This window comes from Erinaceus europaeus, chromosome 7, assembly GCF_950295315.1.
Source record: "Erinaceus europaeus chromosome 7, mEriEur2.1, whole genome shotgun sequence".
Lineage (NCBI taxonomy): Eukaryota > Metazoa > Chordata > Mammalia > Eulipotyphla > Erinaceidae > Erinaceus > Erinaceus europaeus.
In genome coordinates, this window is record NC_080168.1 from 43,812,540 (window position 1) to 43,836,084 (window position 23,545).

At 42.3% G+C, this 23,545-nt stretch overlaps 1 protein-coding gene across 4 annotated transcripts in view; it reads right to left on the reverse strand.

The window, feature by feature from the left end:
* Positions 1-23,545, reverse strand: part of SLC41A2 (solute carrier family 41 member 2) — a 158,145-nt gene that overhangs the window by 108,526 nt on the left and 26,074 nt on the right. For all 4 annotated transcript variants that reach the window (XM_060194328.1, XM_060194327.1, XM_060194329.1 and 1 more), the window contains exon 2: positions 8,102-8,826. In XM_060194328.1, coding sequence (XP_060050311.1) covers positions 8,102-8,656 — 555 coding nt within the window. In that variant the 5' untranslated portion in view covers positions 8,657-8,826. The remainder of the gene's footprint in view (positions 1-8,101; positions 8,827-23,545) is intronic.

Genomic DNA, 23,545 nt, shown 5'->3' on the forward strand with positions numbered 1-23,545 from the left:
GCAGTGTACTGGTCTCTTTCTCTTGGTATCTACTCTTTCTCATTAAAATAAATAAAAATATTTTTAAAAAACAATGTTGGTTATTATTTTTATCTAATAATTATATTTATTATTATTTTTTGTATCTTCTCCCCCTAGTCATCAGCATACAAGCTTCTACGTCCTTGGCTAGATTCACCCATGCCTACTGTTTTATTATTTTTGGTTCAATCTTACTGGAATTGTCTTTTTTTCCTGGTCCTTTTGGGGCTGAGTTTCAGTGTATGATTCATTAGTAAGTAGCAAATGAATATGCATTTTAATCAGGTACAAACAAATCACCTACATGTATGAAGGAGCATATGAGCCTGTAAGCGGGATTCCCACTTTTTACCGAGAAAGGAGGTTACAGGCTACTCAGATATCTCTTCTTCTTCCTCTTCTTCTCTTTCTCTTTCTTCCTCTTGCCTCTTCCTCCCTCCTCCTTCTCCTCATTCTTCTTTAGTTTCAGTATCACTTTATTGAGGGAATGCTGAGTTCCAAAATGTTTGTTGTCACAAGGATATATTTTCATATTTCTTTCTTTTTTTTTTTGCCTCCAGAGTTATTGCTGGGGGCTAGGTGCTGGCACTATGAATCCACGGCTCCTGGAGGCCATTTTTTCCATTTTTTTTTTTTAAAGAATCTGACAGAGAGAAATTGAGAGAGGAAAGGAAGACAGAAAGGGGGAGAAAATACAGATAGATACCTGCAGACCTGTTTCACTGCTTGTGAAGTGATCCCCTGCCCTCACCCCCCACCCCTCCCAGGTGGGGAGCCAAGGGCCCAAACCAGGATCCTTGTGCTTACTACTATGTGCAATTAACCCAGTGTGCCACCACCCAGCCCCCTATATTTCCATATTTCTCCCACAGTAAGGATCAGTACATTGCACCTTCAACTAAATCATCATCTTCGGAACTGTTTTCTTAGTCTTGCTTTCTGTTGGTTCCGTGTTTACACGTAGAAATGCAGACATGTTTTTTTTTTTTTAACTTCAAGGTTATGCTCTTATGTTTCCATGCTTCCGTCTATATGAATATATTTACATATTTCTCCTTGCCAGAATGGCCCACTTCTAAAACTGTAGTTGCCATGCTAATGCATATTTACATGTCTAGCACTGAACTTATTCTGAACTACAGACATAGAGCTGCCCATTCCTATTCCTTATATATTCTTTGAAATCACATGAAACTCAACTTTGGCTGAAACAGGATTCAAAATTTCCTTCTCAGGGTGGCAAAATGGCTCACTTGGACAGTGAGCTGCTTTGCCATATATGCGACCCAGACTTGAGCCAGGCCCCACCACACAGAAGGAAGCCTCGATGCTGTCCTTTCTTTTACTCTCTGCCTCTCTGTCTTTGTCTAAAACAAACAAAAGACAAAGATGGGGGACCAGGCAGTGGCACACCCAGTTGAGCACACACTAACTATGCCCAAGGTCCCTGGTATGAGTCCCTGATTCCCACCTGCAGCAAGGACACTTCACGAGCAGTAAAGCAGGTCTGCTGGTGTCTTATCTTTCTCTCTCCCTCTCTATTTCTCCCTCTCCTTTCAATTTCTCTCTGTCCTATCAAATAAAATAGAAGAGAAGAAAAATAGGAAGAGAAAAGAAATTAAAAAAAAAAAAAACATTGTAATGCTCTTCCATTTTCCTACTTTCCAAATTTATTTTTTGTCCTTACAGTACCAGCCATCTCTGTCATCTTTTGGTGACTTCAGACACTACTCTATTTTTCAAACATGACCTTAATCACTTAAGTCTTAACTATTCTTACCTATTAAATATTTTAATTCCATTTTGATGGTGATAAAGTATTGTCATGTGCTGACTTTTAAAGGTACAATATCACACATGGTGCTATTGACACTTAACAGTTATATAACATGTTATGTAATAAGTAAATACTATAGTTCCAATAAAACCAGTGTATCACTACCACTCTGGAAAATCTGGAGCACTATCTTCTGAAACTGAATATCTAAATGCATGCTATATGATTTAGCAATTCTATTCTTATACAAGAAAAAGTATATAAATTTATCAAAACACACATACAAGGATGTTAATAGAAGTACTCTTTGTAACAACCTTAAAAAAAAAAATCGGGAGGCTGGGCGGTAGTGCAGCGGGTTACTCGCACATGACATGAAGTGCAAGGACCGGCATAAGGATCCCGGTTCGAACCCCTGGCTCCTTATCTGCAAGGGAATCGCTTCACAGGCAGTGAAGCAGGTCTGCAGGCATGTCTGTCTTTCTCTCCCCCTCTCTGTCTTCACCTCCTCTCTCCATTTTTCTCTATCCTATCCAACAACAACAATAATCATAACAACGATAAACAACAAGGGCAACACAAGGGGAAAAAATAGCCTCCAGGAGCAGTGGATTCATAGTGCAGGCATTGAACCCCAGCAATAACCCTGGAGGCAAAAAAAAAAAAAAATCAACCAGAGGCCTGATAGTGGTATACTCAGTAGTGTGTACATGTTACCACATGCAAGGCCTCAGTTACAAGTGCAGCTCCCCAGCTGTAGGGGGAAGAAGCCTCAAGAGGTGAAGCAGTGCTGCAGGTCCCCCCCTCCACCTTTATCTATCACTCCCTGTTTCTATCAGAAAAAGGGAAAAGTTGACCATCAGGAACAGTGGAATAATCATGCAGGCACCAAGCCCCAGAGATAACCCTGGTGGTAATAACAATAACAGACACTACTCAAGTGTCTACTGGGAGCAGAATGGATAAGTATGCTTACACTGTAGAGGAAAAAAGGGAAGCAACAGAGAACACTGAGCGAGAGAGCAGTCAGAAAGACAAATGCCAAAGAGCATACTACCTCAAATAACAGAGTCTGAATAAAATTGTATTGGGTTGTTGGAAAAGCTGTGATGCATTTTTGCACAGAAAAAATACATCATACTCTTCTGACAACCCAATATATGTCACTGCTTTGTACTCTGCAGTGTTCCATGACTAACAATGACTTTATTTCTCACTCCCATCACATCAGGCCTGTGAGTCAGCCACAGCCCGAGGAGAGGTTGTTTTCCACAAATCTTCCCAGGCTGCAAACCAGAGAACTAGACAGTAGTTTTGAGATGGAAAAGAAAGACAGACATGGGTGGGGACGGAGGAGAGAGAGAGAGAGAGAAAGGAACGAAGGAAGATAAAAATAATAATAATAATAAAAAAGGTCAAGCAAAACCAGCCACACTTAGATTCTGCTCAGATGTGTTATATGTGGCACCTGCCCATATTCCATGGGCCTGAGCAAGGAACACGGCCAAGTCTGACACAGGGGTGGAAAATAATATTCCAGCTACAGAGTGGCATTTAAGTCACCTGGCAACCAGCATGGACACAGAATCTCCTTACAAGGGAAGGAGTGAAGAAATGGCACAATGCACTCAAGCAAAGCATGGCAGATGGGGTGGGGGCAGGACTGGCAAGCTAGAACATCTGCTAGAGCACTTACTTTGTCCTGTTTGCAACAAGGGTTCAAGTCCCTGGCTGTTAACTGTGAGGTCCCGATGTGTTAAGAGGATGGTGAACAGTATATCACATGAACATTTACTAAAATACCTCATATGCCAGGCATGCATGCACGCGCGCGCGCACACACACACACACACACACACACACACACACCTGATTCATAAGTTAAAAGTTTAGAGAATTAAGCAAATTTTCCAAACAAATTTAAGAATCAAGGTTCCAACAAAGTCCCATGGGTTTTCCCTCAAAGACCTTAGCTTGGATGGAAGTCCTACTGAGTGGCAATCAGCTTTCACTGACAGCTAAACAGCACTGTTCTTGATGGAATAACTTAATGTAGTGCCCTGGCTTTTTTTTTTTTTTCACCACTACCAGGGGGAAAAAATAAGTGGAGAAAAATACACACTTGAGAAGCCAGGCAATGGTTGAGCATACATGTTACCATGAGGAAGGACCCAGATTCAAGGTTCCACTCTCTACCTGCAGGGAGGAAGCTTCTTGAGTGGTAAAGCCATGTTGCAGGTTCTCTCTCTCTCTCTCTCTCTCTCTCTCTCTCTCTCTCTCTCTCCCTCTCTCTCCCACACTCCTCTTGATTCTCTTTTAAGAAAAAAGAAGAAAAACACACTTGTGTAGACTTAGAATTAAAGACAAAAAAAAGGTCAAAGAGCAATATACTTGACCATATGAGATTCCATTTCACACCTACTGGGACAATAGTGGGGAAAATGGGCAGGGGCCGGTAGAGTGCACACTGGAGCACCACATACGGTACCAATGGAAAGAAGCTTCAGGCATGAGGAAGGAGTGGGTACCTCTCCTTTCTCTACCTGAATTTAAAAGGAAACTTAAGAGTTCACCAGGAGCAGTGGGGCTGTCCAGTGAAGCCCCGAAAGCAAGTCCTGGCAACCAAAATGGAAAATAACAAGTTGGCCAGAATGTGGGGAATTTGGAATCCTAAACCAGAAGTTCTCAGGCTTTCAAATTTCATAAACAGCTCAATATACTGTTTTTGTTTTTGTTTTGTTATCTCAAGGGCTTCACCGCTCCATGTTTTTTGTTTGTTTGTTTTGTGTTTTCTTCAGATAGAGATGAGGTAGAGGAGCGGGGGAGGCAGGGCAGACACCACAGCACCAAAGTCCCCCCCCCCCCCCCGTGCTGTTGGGGGCTGAGCTTGAACTTGGGTTGGGTTCTAGCAAAGCAGCATGCTGTCCAAGGGAGCTATTTTGCTGGTCCTCAAAACAGTTTCAATGGTTTGAGATAAAGTTGCTGCTTTTTTACATTTTGTCAAATGACACTTTTAAAAATCATCATCTTGGGGCCAGATGGTGACACACCCAGGAAAGTGCACATATTATTATGTGCAAGGACCCTGTGGCGGGGGGTGGGGGGGTGGGGGAAGCATCATAAGCAGAGGAGCAGTAATAGTTTCTCTCTTCTTCTCCCCCTCCCTTCTGCTTCCCCATTACTTTCTGACTCTATAAAGAAAAAGAAAGAAAAGAAATGGTCACCAGGAGTGAGGGGGTTGTCCTGCAGGTACTAAGCTCCAGCCACAACTATGTTGGCAAAAAATCGAAACAAGGGAGTCAGGCAGTAGCAAAGTGCGTTGAGAACAGGTGGCACAAAGTCCAAGGACCAGCATAAAGATCCTAGTTCGAGCCCCCAGCTCCCCCCACCTGCAGGGAAGTCATTTCATAAGTGATGAAGCAGGTCTGCAGGTATCTATCTTTCTTTCCCCCTCTCTGTCTTCCCCTCCTCTCTCCATTTCTCTCTGTCCTATCCAACAATGATGAAATCAATAACAATAACAATAACAACTACAACAGTCAAACAAGGACAACAAAAGGGAATAAATAAATATTAATAAAAAATAAAAACAAAAAACTACCATCTACTACCAGAGACTGACTATAACTAGAGTGATTTCTTTCTTTTTCTTTCTTTTCTTCCATCCAAGTACTAACCAGATCCAACCCTGAGTAGTTTCCAAGATCAGACAATATTAGATAAGATTAGGCATGTTCAGAGTGGTATAGCTGTAAGCTTTTTTCTTCTTCTTCTCTCTCTTCCTAGAGACAGAGTGAATCTGAAAAAGAGGAGACACTTGCAGCTATGCTTCACTGCTCATGACATTCCCCCCCAATCCCTGCAGGTGGGATCTGGGGGCTTTAATATGGATCCTCGCGCATGTTAAGGTATGCACTCTACTGGTGTGCCAACACTTATCCCCAAGTGGAGTGACTTCATTAATCATGAAATGCTCATCTCCAGAGTACACACATGATCTGCTTGTAGTCTAACTGTTCAGAGTTATTCCTTGTTGACTAACAATGAGCCAGTCAATTGTGGCTAATAGCTACTAGACTGGCTAGACTATAATGAAATATTTTCTTGTTTGAAGATCTGTTGAGTTCACAAAGTGAACAAAAACCAGATCAGGAACTCAAAAAGTCTAGAAAGCCAGACAGATGAGCCTGACATTCTACTGATAGATGGTTTTTCCTGGGGGATATTTGCTGATTCTAGAAGTGGTGGCTAAGAGACTGAGGGGCTGAGTGACACCTGGAATGCTCATGGAGCTTGAGTGACCAAAGTGGGAGTTCAGGGCCAGCTAAGGAAAGTTAGAGACATAAGGGGAATTCTGGAAAGATTCCATATGCTGGGCTGGGATTCAAAAATATTTCTATGTTCTGACCCTTAAAAGAATGTTGCCCAGATCTGAATACTTTCAGTTTCATGAAGTGAAGTCACCACAACTTCTATTTCTCCATTGGGCTGAATAAAATGAACAAAAATCTTTTATAGAATAATATAACATATCTTATTATTATTATATATTTTTTAAGTACAGTGTCAAACACACAAAGATTCATCAGGCATCCAGAAGATAAAATAATAGAGATGAAAAGATAGAAATAACAGAAAGTGAGACAGAACCATGGAACTTTTCAGAGTTTGAAAGCAGACATTCTGCTTTCTGTGTTCAAGCAGATTAAAGTAAGAGCAAGAACTCCAGCCTAACGTAGAAAACCACAAACACAGAAAAAAAGAACATATTTGGGGAAAGACCAAACAGGACATTTAGAACTTGCAAATGCAATGACTGAAATAAAGTTGACATGATCAAAGCTCTATGAAAACACAACTTACCAAAACTAACATAAAATACAGAAATTCTGACTGGCACTGTGTTTCCAAGAGACTCAGCTGTAATTACCAACATTCCAACAAAGAAAAGCTCAGGATCAGATGCCTATATTTTAAGAAAACATACTGACAAAGTTAAGTCTCATAAATAGGGGTTTGAAATGATAGAGATGTTTTCCAATTCACATTATGACATTAGTGATCCCTTTAATTGAAAACCTTCCAATGAGAACCTTGAGGACAATTCAGTATGAGAAGGAAAGTTAAAGGCCTATCTTGCATGTGAATTTAGAAGGAAAAAATCTAAATAAAATATTAACAGATTTAATTATCTATGAGTTCAAGCCCTAGCACCACATGGGGGCACTTGTACTAAGGGGAAGCTTCATGAGCAGTGAAGCAGTGTCGTAGTGTCTCTCCTTCCTCAGCCTCTCTCCCTCTCTCTAACTGAAATTTAAAAGGAAAAAAAAAAAAAAGCTTCCCAGCAGCACTGGAGAAAAAAACACATATATAACAGTACAAATGGAACAAATTCATGTGGGAAGGTGAGGAAAAACATAAACACTACCTCATACATTATACAAAAAAAAAAAAAATTCCAGAAAGGGAAGTGTATAGTCTAAATTTAAAGGGGGAAAAAAAGATTCAAGAATATAAGATAAGACAGAATTAAACAAACAAACAAAAAGAGATTCATGAGAAAAAGTGAGGAAAGAGAGAGAGCCAGAACATCTCATTAGCACATGCAGTGTCAGGCTCAAACTCAGGACCTCATGCTTGAGAGTCCAATACTTTATCCACAGTGCCACCTCCTGGGTCACTAGACAACATCTTAATATAGACAGATGTCTTTAATCAAGAGACAAAAAAGCACAACCCATGGAAAAGTAGGGGGACAGGGAATATTTCAAAGCCAGAACATTTCATGAAATGAAAAGGCAAGCTGAAAAAAGGGAAAAGATATGTGTAATACAACTAAGGGACTAATATTCAGAATATACACATAACCCGGGCTGGCAAGATAGCTCACCTGGACTGTGGGCCTGAAATGATCATGAGGACGGTGAGGATATACCAGGTTTCATCCCAGTCCCTACCCCACTGGAGAAAGCTTTTTTTGCTGCGGTATCTTTCCTTCTCTGCCCTCGTCCCATCTCTATTTTTAAAAGTTGGCACAGAGAGATGAAGGCCCAGTGACAACAACAAAAGAATATACACTTGACTCAATAAGGAAGACAACCCAACAGAAACAATGAACAACTAATATGGCCCCCTTTGCAGAGGGAAAATGAAGCAGTCTCTTTCTCTCTCTCTTTCTCCCTATCTGTCCCATCCCTCTGGACTTCTGTCACTATCCATTAAGTACATAAAATATATATATTTTACAATGTAAACCATGCTGTACACCAAAGACAATGAAGTTGCTTGCAAATGAAGACCCACCTGGACTATATCCAAAACCATGCCTGCGGAAACAGTTCCGAAACCAGCCAGCAAAAATGGCACAAGTATTTGCAATGCCATGACACCACTAGACTCCTTTGGCAATTTCTGGTTTGTTTCCACAATGACATCCTCGTCACCATCGCTGGACAGATCTTCGTCTTGCAACATAGCAGCTGTCTCTGAGGTCTCCCTCCCATCACAGTAATTGTAGTTGGCATAGTCATCATACTTGGGGCTACAGCTGGCTGGCATGTGCCCACTGCTGCCATGGAAGGCTTGCTCTGAGAAGCCATGATAATCCATGTGCTGCTCAGCCCTGTTGCTAAACGCCTGTGCCGCAGTGGACAATCCATCTTGCCAGATGCCGTTGGCTTTTTTGTGCCTGTCTTCCTGGTTCTTCTGGTAAATTACTGGAACCATACTCAAAAGCAAGGTTAAAAACTTATCGGACTGAATCGTGTTTAAACTTAAAGTCCAGTCGACCAAACCTCTTCCACTACTTGGACCACCACTTGTTTTATTAATACTAGCTCTTCCTTTGCTATTAGTCATATTGTCATCGCAAAAGACCCTGTGCTCCTTAGACCTCAAGCTTTCTGGACCATAGCAGATGTGTCTGAACCACTCATACACTGATTTAAGTTAAGGTGCTGAGTTCATTTTGTAGAAAATGATGCTTTGGCTAACAGAAGATGTTTAGAAGTTCCACAGAGGAATTGGATCTGAAAGAAAAAAAAAATTTTTTTTTATTCATGATCTTGTTATTTTGGACTTCCACGTTTCAAGATTAAAAAAAAATCTATATCCACAATCAAACCTCAGGTACTAATACCACATACACTCTGTGAGCTTAAAATATAACTGGTCTGGGAGTCGGGTGGTAGTGCAGCGGGTTAAGCGTACATGGCGCGAAGCGCAAGGACTGACGTAAGGATCCCCACCTGCAATGGAGTCACTTCACAGGCAGTAAAACAGGTCTGCAGGTGTCTATCTTTCTCTCCTTCTCTCTGTATTCTCCTCCTCCATTTCTCTGTCCTATCCAACAACAATGACATCAATAACAACAATAATACTACAACAAGGGCAACAAAAGGGAATAAATAAATATTAAAAAATATATATATACATACATATATATATATATAACTGGTCTGAACAGAGAAAGATAGTACAGAGCTAGTGATCATCTTCAATCTTGGTTAAAGGTGTTTTCTACCTTTGTATAGTGTGTGTAGTTGATACCTGTTGTGACCCCAACAGGAGTTTGAGACTATTAGCATACGGGTGATGACATCAGCCTAAGGAGGAGACATAGAGGGTAATGCATAAAAGGAGGGGCTCAGAGCAGCACGTTCTCTTGGCCAGGTCACCTTCACCGCAGCATGCTCTTGTTGGTTTGGATTTTGGACTTATCCTCACACATGGTGGTCTTGGGTGGTTTGATTGCAGATTTTAGACTTTGCCTGTTCTCTTAACTAGAATCATTTCTTCATAATTATTGTTACTTGTTGTTAAATTCGGGGGCTCTAGCTGGCCGGGCTAGCTTCACGGGCGGGTAACAGAGACGACCAGAGACATACGGCTGGGCAGGGAAGCTATATTTCTTTATTCACGAACAACGATTCATAAACTAAGACAAACTAATCACCAAACAGAACTCTGTTGCCTCTTTCCGGTGGCGGCGCCAAGCACTGTTGTTAAAATTCTTAGGCTCCAGCTGGCCGGGCTAGCTTCACGGGCAGGTAACAGAGACGCGGAGACAATGGCTGGGCAGGGAAGCTGTATTTCTTTATTCAAGAACAACGATTCATAAACTAAGACAAACTAATCACCAAACAGAACTCTGCTGTCTCTTTGCGGCAGCACAAGCACTCTCTCTTACTCTGTAACTCTACAACTCTGGAACTCAGGAACCCTCTGAACTCTGTCACTCTGGAACTCTGGCGGGTTTCCTCAGGGCAGGGTCAAGAGGGCCCGCGAGATTTAACTGGACTGATCCAATTCTCTTGGCGGGGGAGAACTAGAACCCAATGTAAAGCATACAACAAAGCACTCTCTCTTACTCTGAAACTCTGAAACCCTCCCTTGGGGTTCCCAGGGGTGGGGCCAAGCGGGCCGTGAAACTAACTGGACTGATCCAATTCTCTTGGCGGGGGAGAACTAGAACAACCCAATGTAAAGCATACAACAATTCCCCCTTTTCTTTTTAACTAAATGACTACAGTATCAAGGGTGTGGGGTGAACAGAAACCTATATCATACAGGCATTTTTTAAAAAGAAACTGGCACAAGCATGGAGAAACATGTAAGCAAGTAACAAGAACCAGTGTGCTGCCAAGGGAAGGCATGAGGGGGCCATTTTTGTCTCTGTGGGCTAAACTTTATCAGCTTAAAAAAAACATTTCTTGCCTCTGGGGGGCGTACTTTCTTGCCTCTGGGGGGCGTACTTGCCTCGACAGGCATTTGCACGGGGGCAGGGAATGGCCTAGAGTCCCAAAGGCAGCTGGCTGCAATTTACTTACTATGAAACAAAACTTGTTATTAGCATATTTCTAATAGAGAAGGAATTTGAGACTTTTACATATCAACAACATCTTTTAACCTTTTGTTACACCCATTCAAATGGAGTCACACCCTACTTGTGCACAGGAAAGGAAACCTCAGGCATGAGAATAATTAGCATAGCCATTGTGCGATCTACCATTTCTAATAGAGAAGGTAATGGAGAGTTTTACACATCAACAAGTCTATTTAACCTTTTGTTTAGACCAACTTAGTTAAAATATATTGATTAACTAATTTTTACCTCAGACTTTAAATGTAAGTTAATTTTATCTTTATGAGAATTACGTTGAAAACCTTTTTTATTTAACTTTGACTAGTAAGAATTTAGCCTTAAAGTTACTGTTTACCAAACTTTAAACATACACATAAACATGGTCATTAATACACAAGGAGAGAAACCTTTGTTACGAAGACATGTCATTTTAAACACGAATTTAAATCTGTACTGTCTTAGTTGTTGGGGGGGGTGCGTTGTCCAGTGGTGGTCTCTTGGGCAGCTTCACTTCTAGGAATTGTAGGTTGCGATCTCTGTACAAATCTCTGCATACTCCAGCTTGTCTGCCTTCAGACTGGACCGGCGGCTGGAGATCTCGTGTGCCCAGTTTCGGCAGGGAGCCCGGGGGTCCGGGAGGTCCGGGATCGTTCCAGAATTCATAGCAAGAGGGCGGGCAGGCCAGCTTTGTAAAAGGCGTGGGCCTAGGTGCCCAGGGGTGGCGGCCATGATAGGCCGCCGCAGCCCTGCCCTATCTGCTGCCCTGCTCGCAGTGGCCGAGCAGCATGGAGGGATCACATGTCCAGTGCCCTGTGCCACGCGGTGGAGAGCCGGCTCCCATGGGCTGGCCTGCGTGCTGGCATTGGGCTCCTGCGTGTTGGCATCGAGCTCCTGCGTGTTGGCATCGGGCTCCTGCGTGGTGGCATCAGGCTCCTGCATGCTGGCATCGGGCTCCTGCATGCTGGCATCAGCCTCCTGTGGGTTGCGGGGCTGCGGGCGCGGTGTGCAGGGTTGTCTGGGCGCAGCCAGCTGGCTGGCTGTTTAACCAGGTGGAAACAGCAGCTCCGCGCCTCGCCTCCCGCCCGCTGGCTGTTCTGAGTTTGCCCGAGCGAGTGGAAACCACAGAGTGGCCCAGAGATAAATGTTCCAGAAACAGCAAAACAGTCTCGTGAAGAAAGAACAGAGGCCTTTGGAGATCTCTTCACAAGCAGAAGAGAAGGCCATAGTACATAGGTAGCCAAATTGTCTTTACTTATCTGAGAGATACACAGGTCAGCCCCACGTTGTGCGCCATTTGTGGTTAAATTCGGGGGCTCTAGCTGGCCGGGCTAGCTTCACGGGCGGGTAACAGAGACGACCAGAGACATACGGCTGGGCAGGGAAGCTGTATTTCTTTATTCACGAACAACGACTCATAAACTAAGACAAACTAATCACCAAACAGAACTCTGTTGCCTCTTTCCGGCGGTGGCGCCAAGCACTCTCTCTTACTCTGAAACTCTGGAACCCTCCCTCGGGGTTCCCAGGGGCGGGGCCAAGCGGGCCCGCGAAACTAACTGGACTGATCCAATTTTCTTGGCGGGGGAGAACTAGAACAACCCAATGTAAAGCATACAACAGTTACTTTCTAAATAAATCCCTTATTGGTTTAATCTTAAATGGGTCTATGTGTCCTTGCAATAGATACCTAGATAAAGTCTTCTGTTATCTCTGAAGTTCTACAGTGGAGAAACTGATTACATAATGTGGCGACTTCTATTTCTACAGAGAGATTTCAAGCAAATTGATACAATCCTTTGAATAAAGCAAGGTCTACGACATTATATTTAAATTATATTAAATAAGGAGTCAGATGGTGGTATACCAGCTAGAGTGTATGTATTATCATGAGCAAGGACTTGAGTTCAAGCCTCCTGTCTCCACCTTTGGGGGGGGAAGCTTTCCAAGTGACAGATCATGGCTGCAGGTGTCTCTTTCTCTTTCCCTCCCTGTCTCCCCTTTGCCTCACAAATTAGTAAAACAAATAAAAATTTTAAAATAAACTTAATAGGTGTTGGGTGGTAGTGCAGTGGGTTAAGCGCACGTGGTGCAAAGTGTAAGGACCAGTGTAAGGATCCCAGTTTGAGCCCCTGGCTCCTCACCTGCAGGGGAGTCACTTCACAGGTGGTAAAGCAGGTCTACAGGTGTCTATCTTTCTCTCCCCCTCTGTCTTCCCCTCCTCTCTCCATTTCTCTCTGTCCTATCCTGTCCTATCCAACAACAACGACATCAATAACAACGATAATAATAACCACAACAATGGTAAAACAACCAGGGTAACAAAAGGGAAAAAATGGCCTCCAGGAGCAGTGGATTCGTGGTGCAGGCACCAAGCCCCAGCAATAACCCTGGAGGCAAAAAAAAAAAAAAAAAAAGTCATAGCCAAAAACACTTGGCAAATATTCTGACTACTATATAGAGCATTTACTTCATATATAACATTAAGTTGGAGTGAAATTTATACCCACAAAAAAAAATCCTTGTAATTTATTTAGAAACACTATCTACCTACTAACTTGGAAATAACAAAAAAGAAGGATTATAAATACTGAGTTATTTTTCTACTCTGCAAACCAGCAAAAAGAAAACTTGTTGTGCACTTATCAATTAATGCCCTCCTCTAGTTGTGTTCTGACCCAGAATTCCAGAGTAGGCCCTGTCTGGTAAGCCAGTGGATCAGACCCTCTGGAAAGACTTTGAAGAGACAAGGACACATACTGGACCTGGGTCAACAGTGATGGGCACAGTTCATACAGCACTTGCCCAGGTAAACAGCTTGATTTGGACAGGTGCTGCCACAGTGAGGGAGGCTTCCCAAGTTACCTATTACACTAGATCTAAGGGTTTCTAGTATGTCTTAGAACACCCAGGCCTATCTGGTCCTTCTAGGAGCATCCAAGGCCAAGAAACTGGCACTGATTTGATAAAAGATGATGGTCCACTACATAATTAGATGGTTTGTTCACCAAGCTAGACTAAGAATTGTTGCCATGCTGTTCCTCTAATAATTTGAATGCAGTTCAGGCTCACAAGCAGGCCTAAGAAGTAGACTCATACACATACAGGAGAGGAGAGACCATCAGGGCTATAAGACACAACAAATAAACTCTGAATTCAAAGATGTTAGAGAGGAAAGGTTTAGAGAAAATGAAGCAATCCTCCATGAAATAGCGGGCTTCATTAGGAAGAAAAATGTAGGGTGCTGGGCGGTGGCACAGCGGGTTAAGTACACATGATGCCAAGCACAAGGATAGGCGCAAGGGTCCCGGTTTGAGCCCCTGGCTCCCCACCTGCAGGGGAGTCGCTTCACAAGTGGGGAAGCAGGTCTGCAAGTGTCTTTCTCCCCCCCCTTGTCTTCCCCTCCTCTCTCCATTTCTTTCTGTCCTATCCAACAACAGCAATAACAACAACAATAATAACAACAGCAACAATAAACAACAAGGCAACAAAAGGGAAAAAATAGCCTCCAGTAGCAGTGAATTCATAGTGCAGCCCCAGAGATAACCCTAGAGTCAAAAAAAGAAAAAAAGAAAAATGTGAGTTATTGAGATCTTAGAGAAAGAAGAGCTAAAACCATATACAAAGAAGTCATAGCACAAAATTCTCCACACTTGGGTGATGTTTGAAACATAAACATCCAGGAAGCTAAATGAACACACAAGTTCCTGAATCCAAAACAGCCTACACCAAGACACATCATAGTAGAACAATCAAAAGGCAAAGACAAGGAAAAAATATTGCATGCAGGAGCCAGGTGGTAGCACACCTGGTTGAGAATACATATTACAGTGCACAAGGACCCAGGTTTGAGCCCCTGGCCCCCATCTGCAGGGAGAAAGCTTCACAAATGGTGAAGCAGGGCTGCAGGTGTCTCTCTGTCTCTTTCCCACTCTATCACCTCCTTCCCTCTCAATTTCTGACTGTCTCTATCCAATAAATAAAGATAATTTTAAAAAATATTGCAGGCTTCTAGGGAAAGGAAAAACTGGCATGCAAAGGCAGGGATATCAGAGTTTTATCTCATCACAAACTCTAGAAGCAAGGAGGGAGTAGACTGACCTATTCAAAGTTCTAAAAGATAGAAATTGCTGACCATGAGTACTATACCCTGCCAAATTACCCTTCAAATGTGAGGGATAAATATATATTCTCAAAAATACAGAAGCTGAAGGAATTGGCTACCACCAACCCTGCCTTGTATGAATTACGAGTATCTGAGCAGTGAATCACCCAGTAGAGCACACACATCACAGTGTGTAAGGACACAAGTTCAAGTCCCCACTCACCACCTATGGGGAGAGGAAATTTTCATGTGTGGTGAAGTAGTGCTGCAAATGTCTCTATCTCTCTCCCTATCTCCCCCTTAGTTCTCAATTTCTGTCTCTATGTTTAAAAATTAGGGGGGAAATGGCCACCAAGAGTGGTGGACTCATCATATAGGCACCGAGCCCCAGTGATAACCCTGAGAGCAAAAAAGAGAAAATGAAATGAGTTACTGAAAGGAGTCTTGGATGACAAGAAGAATCAAAGGAATTCAAACTCTAAGCCAGATAATCAGTATTGGAATAGAACCAGAAACACAAACAGTAGCAGGAAAGAACAAAGAGCTAAGGAAGTGCAGGACAGAATGGACAGAGATATAATCAAAAGCTGGTGAACTGAGACCAACATGAAAAAGACTGTTGTAGATATTGTAAATAAGACACAACATTCCTGGTAACCACTAGACAAAATATAGATCAGAGACCCACAGGAAGCATAGATACAATAGATGAGACCACCACAGAAAACCATCCACACAGTTGGGAACTAGCGCAGCGGGTTAAGTGCATGTGGCGTGAAGCGCAAGGACCAATAAGGATCCTGGTTTGAGCCCCTGGCTCCCTACCTGCAGAGGAGTCGCTTCACAGGAAGTGAAGCAGGTCTGCAGGTATCTCTCTCTCTCCCCTTCTGTCTTCCCCTCCTCTCTCCATTTCTCTCTGTCCTATCTAACAACGATGACATCAATAACAATAATAATAACTACAACAACAATAAAAAACAAGGTCAATAAAAGGGAAAATAAATTTAAAAAACTAAAAAAAAAAAAAAAAAAGAAAACCATCCACACAAAATAACAAGTAAGAGAAAACACACAAAATAAATGAATAAATAAATAAACAAACAAGAGCAAAAAACAACCTCAAAACAGAAAGCAGAATGGTTATAAACAAACTGCATATATCAATCATCATCCTAAATGTGAATGGCTTAAATTGACCGACTGAGAGATTCAAGGTGAATATATAAATGAAGAAATCAAGATCCATCTATTCTGTGTCTCCAGGGAACACACAACTGAAGGAAAGACAAACAGAAGCTCCAAGTGACAGGTTGAAACAAGGTTTCCAACTCAAGAATGCAGATAAAAGATACGGAATAGCTATTCTGCTACCGGTTAAAATAGACTTACAGGCAAAGAAGGTAATAATAAGATGCTATATATTGGTCAGGGGATCAATAGACATAGCCATCATCAATATATACGCTCCCATATGAGTATATCCAAATATAGAAAACCAGTACTAACTGACCTTAAGGGAGACAATGACAGCAAAATAATAATAACAGAAGATCAAAACACATGACTCACAGATAGATCATCAGGATAAAAAATCAACATGGAAATAATGGCCTTAAATGAAAACACAGACTAGATGAATTTAACAGATACATACAGAACATTTCATCCTAAAAGAATGAGTATGTATTCTTCTTAAGTGCACATGGAACATTCTCAAGAGCTGACCACAAGCAGCCTTGTGGAACACAAGCAGCCTTCATAAGTATGGTAACATTGAAATCGTAAGAAGTGTCTTTTCCATCAACCCACACAGGGATCCCAGTTTGAGTTCCCAGATCCCCACCTGCAAGGGCCTCACTTCCCAAGCAGTAAAGCAGGTCTACAGGTGTCTATCTTTCTCCTTCTCTATCTTCCCCTCCTCTCTCACTTTTTCTCTGCCCTGCTTTTTCTGTGCACTGCTTACATAAAAGAATGCCTATGAGTCACACTCTTTAGCTATCTAGGTTATATTAATCTAGTGCCAACATAGCTAAAAAGCTGCCCTTAAAACTTCAATGTAGTGGCTTTGGCTTGAACAATGAATTTACTTTGTAATTAAAAAAAAAAATCATTGGGGGCCAGGAGATGGTACACTTGGTTAAGTGCACATAGTACTAAATGCAAGGATCCAAGTTCGAGTCCCCAGTTCCCCACCTGTGGCAGGGGGGGTGCTTCGTGAGTGGTGAAGCAGGTCTGCAGGTGTCTCTTTCTCTCTCTCTCTCTCTATCTCCCCCCTCCACTCTCAATTTCTCTGTTTTATCCAATGAAATGGAAAAAAAAATAAAGGCTGACAGGAGCAATGGATTTGTAGTGCTGATACTGAGCCCCAGTGATAACCCTGGAGGCAAAAAAAAAAAAAAAGATTTATTAGTGTATTGTAATAAAGACAGAGAAAAGTCAAAAGGGGAGGTGGAGAGAGAGGGACAGAGAAAGACACACCTGCAGCTCTACTTCACTACTCAACTAAGCTTTCCCCTACAAGTTGGGGCCAGAGACTTGAACTCAAGTCCTTCAGCATTGCAATATATGAGCTCAAACAGGTAAAACACTGTCTGGCCCCTACTTTGTAACTTATAAAGCAACAAGTTCCTAGGAACAAGAATTCACTACTTTATAAGTGATGCCCTATATTTTTTGGTTATTATTTTTTATTTTATTTATTTTAGATAGAGACAGAAATTGAAAGGGAAAGCAGAGATAGTGAAGAATGGAGAAAGAAAGGAAGGGTAGAAAGAGAGAGAGACAGAGAGAAAAACAGACCTATAGGCTTACTTCATCACTTATGAAGCTTCCTCTTTGCAGGTGGGGACCAGGGGCTTGAACTTGAATCTTTGCACACTTAACATGTGTGCTCAGCTCAACCAGGTGTGCCACTGCCAGGCCTCTAAAAGTTTGCTTGTTTTTTTGTTTTGTTTTTTGTTTGTTTTTATAGAGACAGAGAGAAATCAAGAGGGAAGGGGTAGAGAAAAAGAGGAAGTGGCCTGCAGCTCTGCTTCACCACTGCAGGTGGGACTAGGGACTTGAACCTGGGTCCTTGCACAATGTAATGTGTGCACGTTCAACCAGATATACGACCACCTGCCCCTATACTTTCAAGAAAGAATATGATTTACACCCACCCAACTGAAAATCAGATAGTATCAGATTTTCAATGGTAGCCAAGGAATAAGTGTTGTAACTTGTGATCAGCACAACTGTTCAAAATGGAGGCCATTTTGCTGTAATCAGCTAAGACTGAAGAGGCACACGCCCTGCGTTCCAGCAGTACATTCCTAAGTACATGCCCTGAAGACACTCTAGCACTTCTCTATGGAAGACACAGAGATGTCCCCAGCTGCACTGCCACACCAGCAAGAAAAAGGGTGGAGTTATCCAGAGAGAGAGAGATACGGGTTATGCTGAACTATTCACATAAAAGAGATATGATAAACATTAATCTCAAGAGCATGGCTGCCTCTAGGAAAGGGCTCCAAACATGGACAGGATGGGGGCCAGGCAGTGGCACAACTAGTAAAGCATACATGTCATCAAGTCACCATGCTTGAGGACCTATGTTTGAGACCCCAGCCCCCACCCATGATGGGGAGGTTTACAAGCAGTGAAGCAGAGCTGCAGTTCTCATTCTCTCTCTCTCTCTTCCTCTCTGTCTCTTGTCCTATTTCTGTCTCTATAATAATATAACACACACAGCTCCAAAAATACTGTTTGTGTTTAAGCTTAGTGGTAGAGCGTCTATTGTGGTTCTCTATTTCAGACAAAATCAGCCCCATTGTGTTGGAGGAGGCATTTTGAGAAGGTTAAATAGACATTAAAAAAAAAAAATCCATCAGAATGGTAAGCTGGCAGGTTAAGTCATGCCTAATTATAGTAGAAAGCTTTGACATAATCTGTTACCAGTAATTACCACATTTAGAAAAAAAAAACACCTTAAAAATGCTGATCAGATGGGGATTTAACTTACATACACTTAAAACCACAGTTCTCTCCCTCTCCCCCTCTCTGTCTCTTGTCCTATTTGTCTCTATCAAAATATCACACACACACACACACACACACACACACTATATATATATATATATATATATATATATATATATATATATATGATCTAGACATTATCATGACTAGGCTATATCCTTACTTTTGTCACTCTGCATGTATGCATCTTGTTTCTTTCATTTTCTCTTTGAGGTATGTCTTCTATGTTTCTATTTACTAAAATGTAGACAGTTACCAAACAGGATGTCTTATGTGGTCAGTTAAATTAGCTTTCAGAGAGCTCATGCCAAACAAAACCAGACCTCTACTGACATGACACAGGCTATTTCCTAATTTTATAAAGCATTCTCGTATGTATTTCCTGTGAGTAACACCCAATCAGTACCTAACTGTCAGATTTTATGACTTTATCTAGAAGGATTATATCTGGGGCCAGGTGATGATATGACCTGCATATGCACTAGGACTCGGAGCCTTGACCTCTCACCTGCTAGAGGGCCACTTCACAAACAAACAAACAAAAAATAAGTCTACAGGTGCAATCTTTCTTTCTTTCTCCTTCTTTAATTTCTCATCCCCTTTCAATTTCTCTCTGCCCTATCAAATAAGATAGAAAAAGAATGGTCACATGGGCGTGGTAGATTTGTAGTGCTGGCACCAAGCCCAACAATAACCCTGGTATCAATAAAGAAATAAAAATTTAAAAATACGATGTCTATTTAATACCCAAACAGGGTTAGCTTCATAAGCTGCTCAGTTTTCTTCCACCAGATTTGTTTAAAGAGCCAACCCCCGTACCAATGTAAAAATCCACCAAGTTCTCTCGATGATTAACTCCTCACATTTAAGCAAAAACTTTTGTTTCAAGTCTTAGAACCCCTTAAGCTACCAATGTTGTCAGGGTGGAGAGACACCGCATAACGGTTATGCAAAAGCCTTTCAAGCCTGAGGCTCTGAGGTCCCAGGTTTAATCACCAGCACCACCATAAACCAGAACTGAGCAGTGTTCTACTCACTCTGTGTCTTTCCTTCTGTATCTATTCTTTCTCATTAAAATAAAAATAAATAAAAATATTTTTAAAATACCAGTGTTGTCATCCAAACACCTCAGTTTTTCCATTTCTTATCCAAAATGATAAACAAAAAAAATAATTTACCATGAGCCAGGGAGGTGGCACACCCAATTGAGCACACACATTTCCATGCACAAGGACCTGGGTTCAAGCCCACAGGCCCACCTGCATAGGGAAGCTCTGTGAGCAGTGAAGCAGTGCTGTAGCTATCTTTTTCTCTCTATCTCTATCTCACTCTTCTCCCTCAACTTCTCTCTATCCTATCAAATTACAGGATTAGAATTCATTCATTAAAAAACAAAGCATTTACGGTTGTATCACCATCCTCAGCATATATCCCAAACAGCTCTTAAAAAATCATGGCTTTTGCTTCCTTGTGTTCTTTCTACGGCTTCCTGCCTGGATCTAACTGCCAAGCCTTCTCCCTAAACCACATCAGCACCCACAGGGAGACACTCTGGTTCCATTTCTGGGTTCACAGATCTTGGCTAATTATTCTGATGAATCAGCCTTCAAGCTCTGGCTACAGCCCTCACATTCTCAGGCCTTTTTATTCTTGTTCTCACCCACTGGGTTCTCTACATTGCTATTTTTTGGGGGGAGGGGGTACCTAAGTTGTTTCACAATGATTCAATACTTTCTACTAGTTGACCTAGATCAGTCACATTATTCTTTTAGTTTTCACTATGCTTTATTTTAATCAAATGACTTTATTCCACTTTCCTACTTTTTTCTTTTCTATCATACTGCTCATAATACCTGGACACTTTGACTTCACTCAGAAGGTGAAAATAAAAGCATCCCACCCTGGGGAAATGCACCCCCAGTTAATGTAGCCATGGATTAAAGACCCAGAAAAAAAATAGTAAATGAAAATAAGAGGTCTCCATTCATGATTTTCTTACCACTTATGAGTTTTTTTTTTTTAAGATCTTTCAAGATATGAAAAGTGTCCATTTGGTCTTACACTGCCACTTTTTTTTCCCCCTTTTGTTGTTCTTTTTTTATTGCTGTTGTAGTTGTTGTTGCTGTTGATGTTGTCGCTGTTAGATAGGACACAGAGATGGAGAGAGGAGGGGAAGACAGAGAGGGGGAGAGAAAGATAAACACCTTCAGACCTGCTTCACTGCTTGTGAAGTGACTCCCCTGCAGGTGGAGAGCCGGGGGCTCAAACCAGGATCCTTATGCTGGTCCTTGTACTTTGTGCCACGTGAGCTGCACTACCACCCAACTCCCTACACTGCCACTTCTTAAAAGACAGGATGCCCTCAGATATTTTCTGAGGTAAAAGCTAAGAACCAGGGGCCAGGTGGTGGTGCACCTGGTTCAGTGCACATATTACAGTGCACAAGAACCCAGGTTCAAGCCCCACCTGCAGGGGGGAAAGCTTCATGAGTGGTGAAGCAGTGCTGCAGGTGTCTCTCTGTCTCTTTCCTTATCTCTCCCCCTCCCATCTCAATTTATCTCTATCCTATCCAATACAACAGAAAACAACTTGATTTTTTAAAAACTTAGGAAATTTCTACATCAGCTAAAATTCAAGAATTCATATAGGCATCATTTGGGTAATAGAGATGTCGAATTTTCTCAACAACTTAGGAAAAAATGGGGGGGGATAAAAAGGCATCTCCTGCCCTTTCAGCAACACAGAATTGCTGTAGAAGTATGCCAGGTGAGCGTGGGGATGCCTCTTCTCAGGCACATACTCACTGGGTTGGAGAGAACGCGACCGGAGCCAGCCTGGGCTGCTACTCACTCAGAAGACTCAAGAGATATGACCCAGGAACAGAGCTGCTGGTGGTGAGGATACTCAATTCTTTACTGATCAGAGAGCCAAGGCTTTTAAAAGTCAGACCCGGAAGTGGCAAGTCAGAAAAGGAAATGGCTTGACAATATCATACATGGTTAGGAAAGGGGCAGAGAAAGACAAAAGGGACTGGGAAAGGTAGGAACTTCCTTAGCAACTGTTGGGAAGGTTTTAACTGGTAGGATTAATAATACCCTGCAGGCAGGGAGGGTCTTGAGGGTAGAAAGAAGATAGGTCAAAGGAATGGAATGGCCCCTGTAGGCAGGGGGGGTCTTGAGAAAGATGAGATCAAAGGAATGGAATGGGTGGGGAAATAGGAGGGGGATCTTTCAGGCAAAACAATGATTATGTAGATAATAAGGGAGCAGGCCATAGTATCAGGAAAGCAGGGTGCTCTGTGAGGCAGGGAGTCTGATAGGACGAGGCAAATCTTGGGGGGTCGTGTCCCTCCTCGCTTGACCTCAAAGTAGAGAGAAAGACTGATAGGATGGATGTGCCCCTCAAATTAAGCCCTGCCAAGCTCAACTACATCCTCACAATTTCCCTACAGATGTAGTGATCCTGATACTCTGCATAGGCACAGACACATGATTCCACTGTTGTCCCTACTGTTGGCTGATTCCATACCACACTCACTCCTATCTTAAGATTGTCCACTGACAGGGAGTTGAGTGTAGTGCAGCAGATTAAGCACATGTGGCACAAAGCACAAGGACTGGCATAAGGATCCTGGTTCAAGCCCTGGGCTCCCCACCTGCAAGGGAGTCACTTCACAAGTGGTGAAGCAGGTCTGCAAGTGTCTATCTTTCTTTCCCCGTCTCTGTCTTCCCCTCCTCTCTCCATTTCTCTCTGTCCTATCCAATAACAATGACATCAATAACAACAGCAATAATAACTACAACAATAAAACAAGGGCAACAAAAGGGAATAAATAAATATTTAAAAAGATTGTCCTCTGATAAAAAAGTAATTTTACTAAATGTATCAGTCCTGAAGTTTCTGTCTGCCTAAAAGACAGCCAGTCTTCATAAAGAATCTGTTTAGGTCCAGGGAAACAGTTAAATCTGTAGGTATAATAAATCTTTTGAACAGGACATCCTCAAATAATTTGTCAAAAGAGCCAGGGTTGGGTGATGACTCACCCAGTACAGTGCACACCTCACCACACATAAGGACCCACCTGCAAAGGGTAAGCTTCACAAGTGGTAGAGCAGAGCTTTGAGAATCTCTCCACTCACCTCCTTGCTCCCTCTCCCCTTTCTTGTCTCTGTCTCTGTCTCTCTCTCTGTCTCTCTCTCTCACCCTTTCTCCCTATTTATCTCTCAGTATATAACAGAAAGAAAGGAAGAAAAAAATTAAAGCCCACCAAAAAAAACAGTGATGTTGTCATGTAGACACCAACCCACTGCCCCAGTGATAATCCTGTGGGGGGGGGGGGGGATTCAAAGAACCCAGAGCAACTGATTTGTTCATGACCCCAAATGTATTGTTTTTCTTCCAGAATGCTTTCTTTAGAAGGATGCAATAACAAGTCAAAGAGTCAACTAAATACAACACAAGGTTAAACCATTTCCATGTATTGAGGAAATGCTGACAGAAAAAGGGTGAACTGTGTCCAAAGAACTGTGTATTTAATAACAAAGTACAGCTCATTCTGCCACATGCCAGTGGCTGATCTAGTCTCCATTAAACCAACAAACTGGGAGTAGGGTGGTAGCACAGCGGGTTAAGAGCACATGGCATGAAGCACAAGGACTGGCATAAAGATCCCGGTTCAAGTCCCCGGCTCCTCACCTGCAGGTGAAGCAGGTCTGCAAATGTCTATCTTTCTCTCCCCGTCTTCCCCTCTTCTCTCCATTTCTCT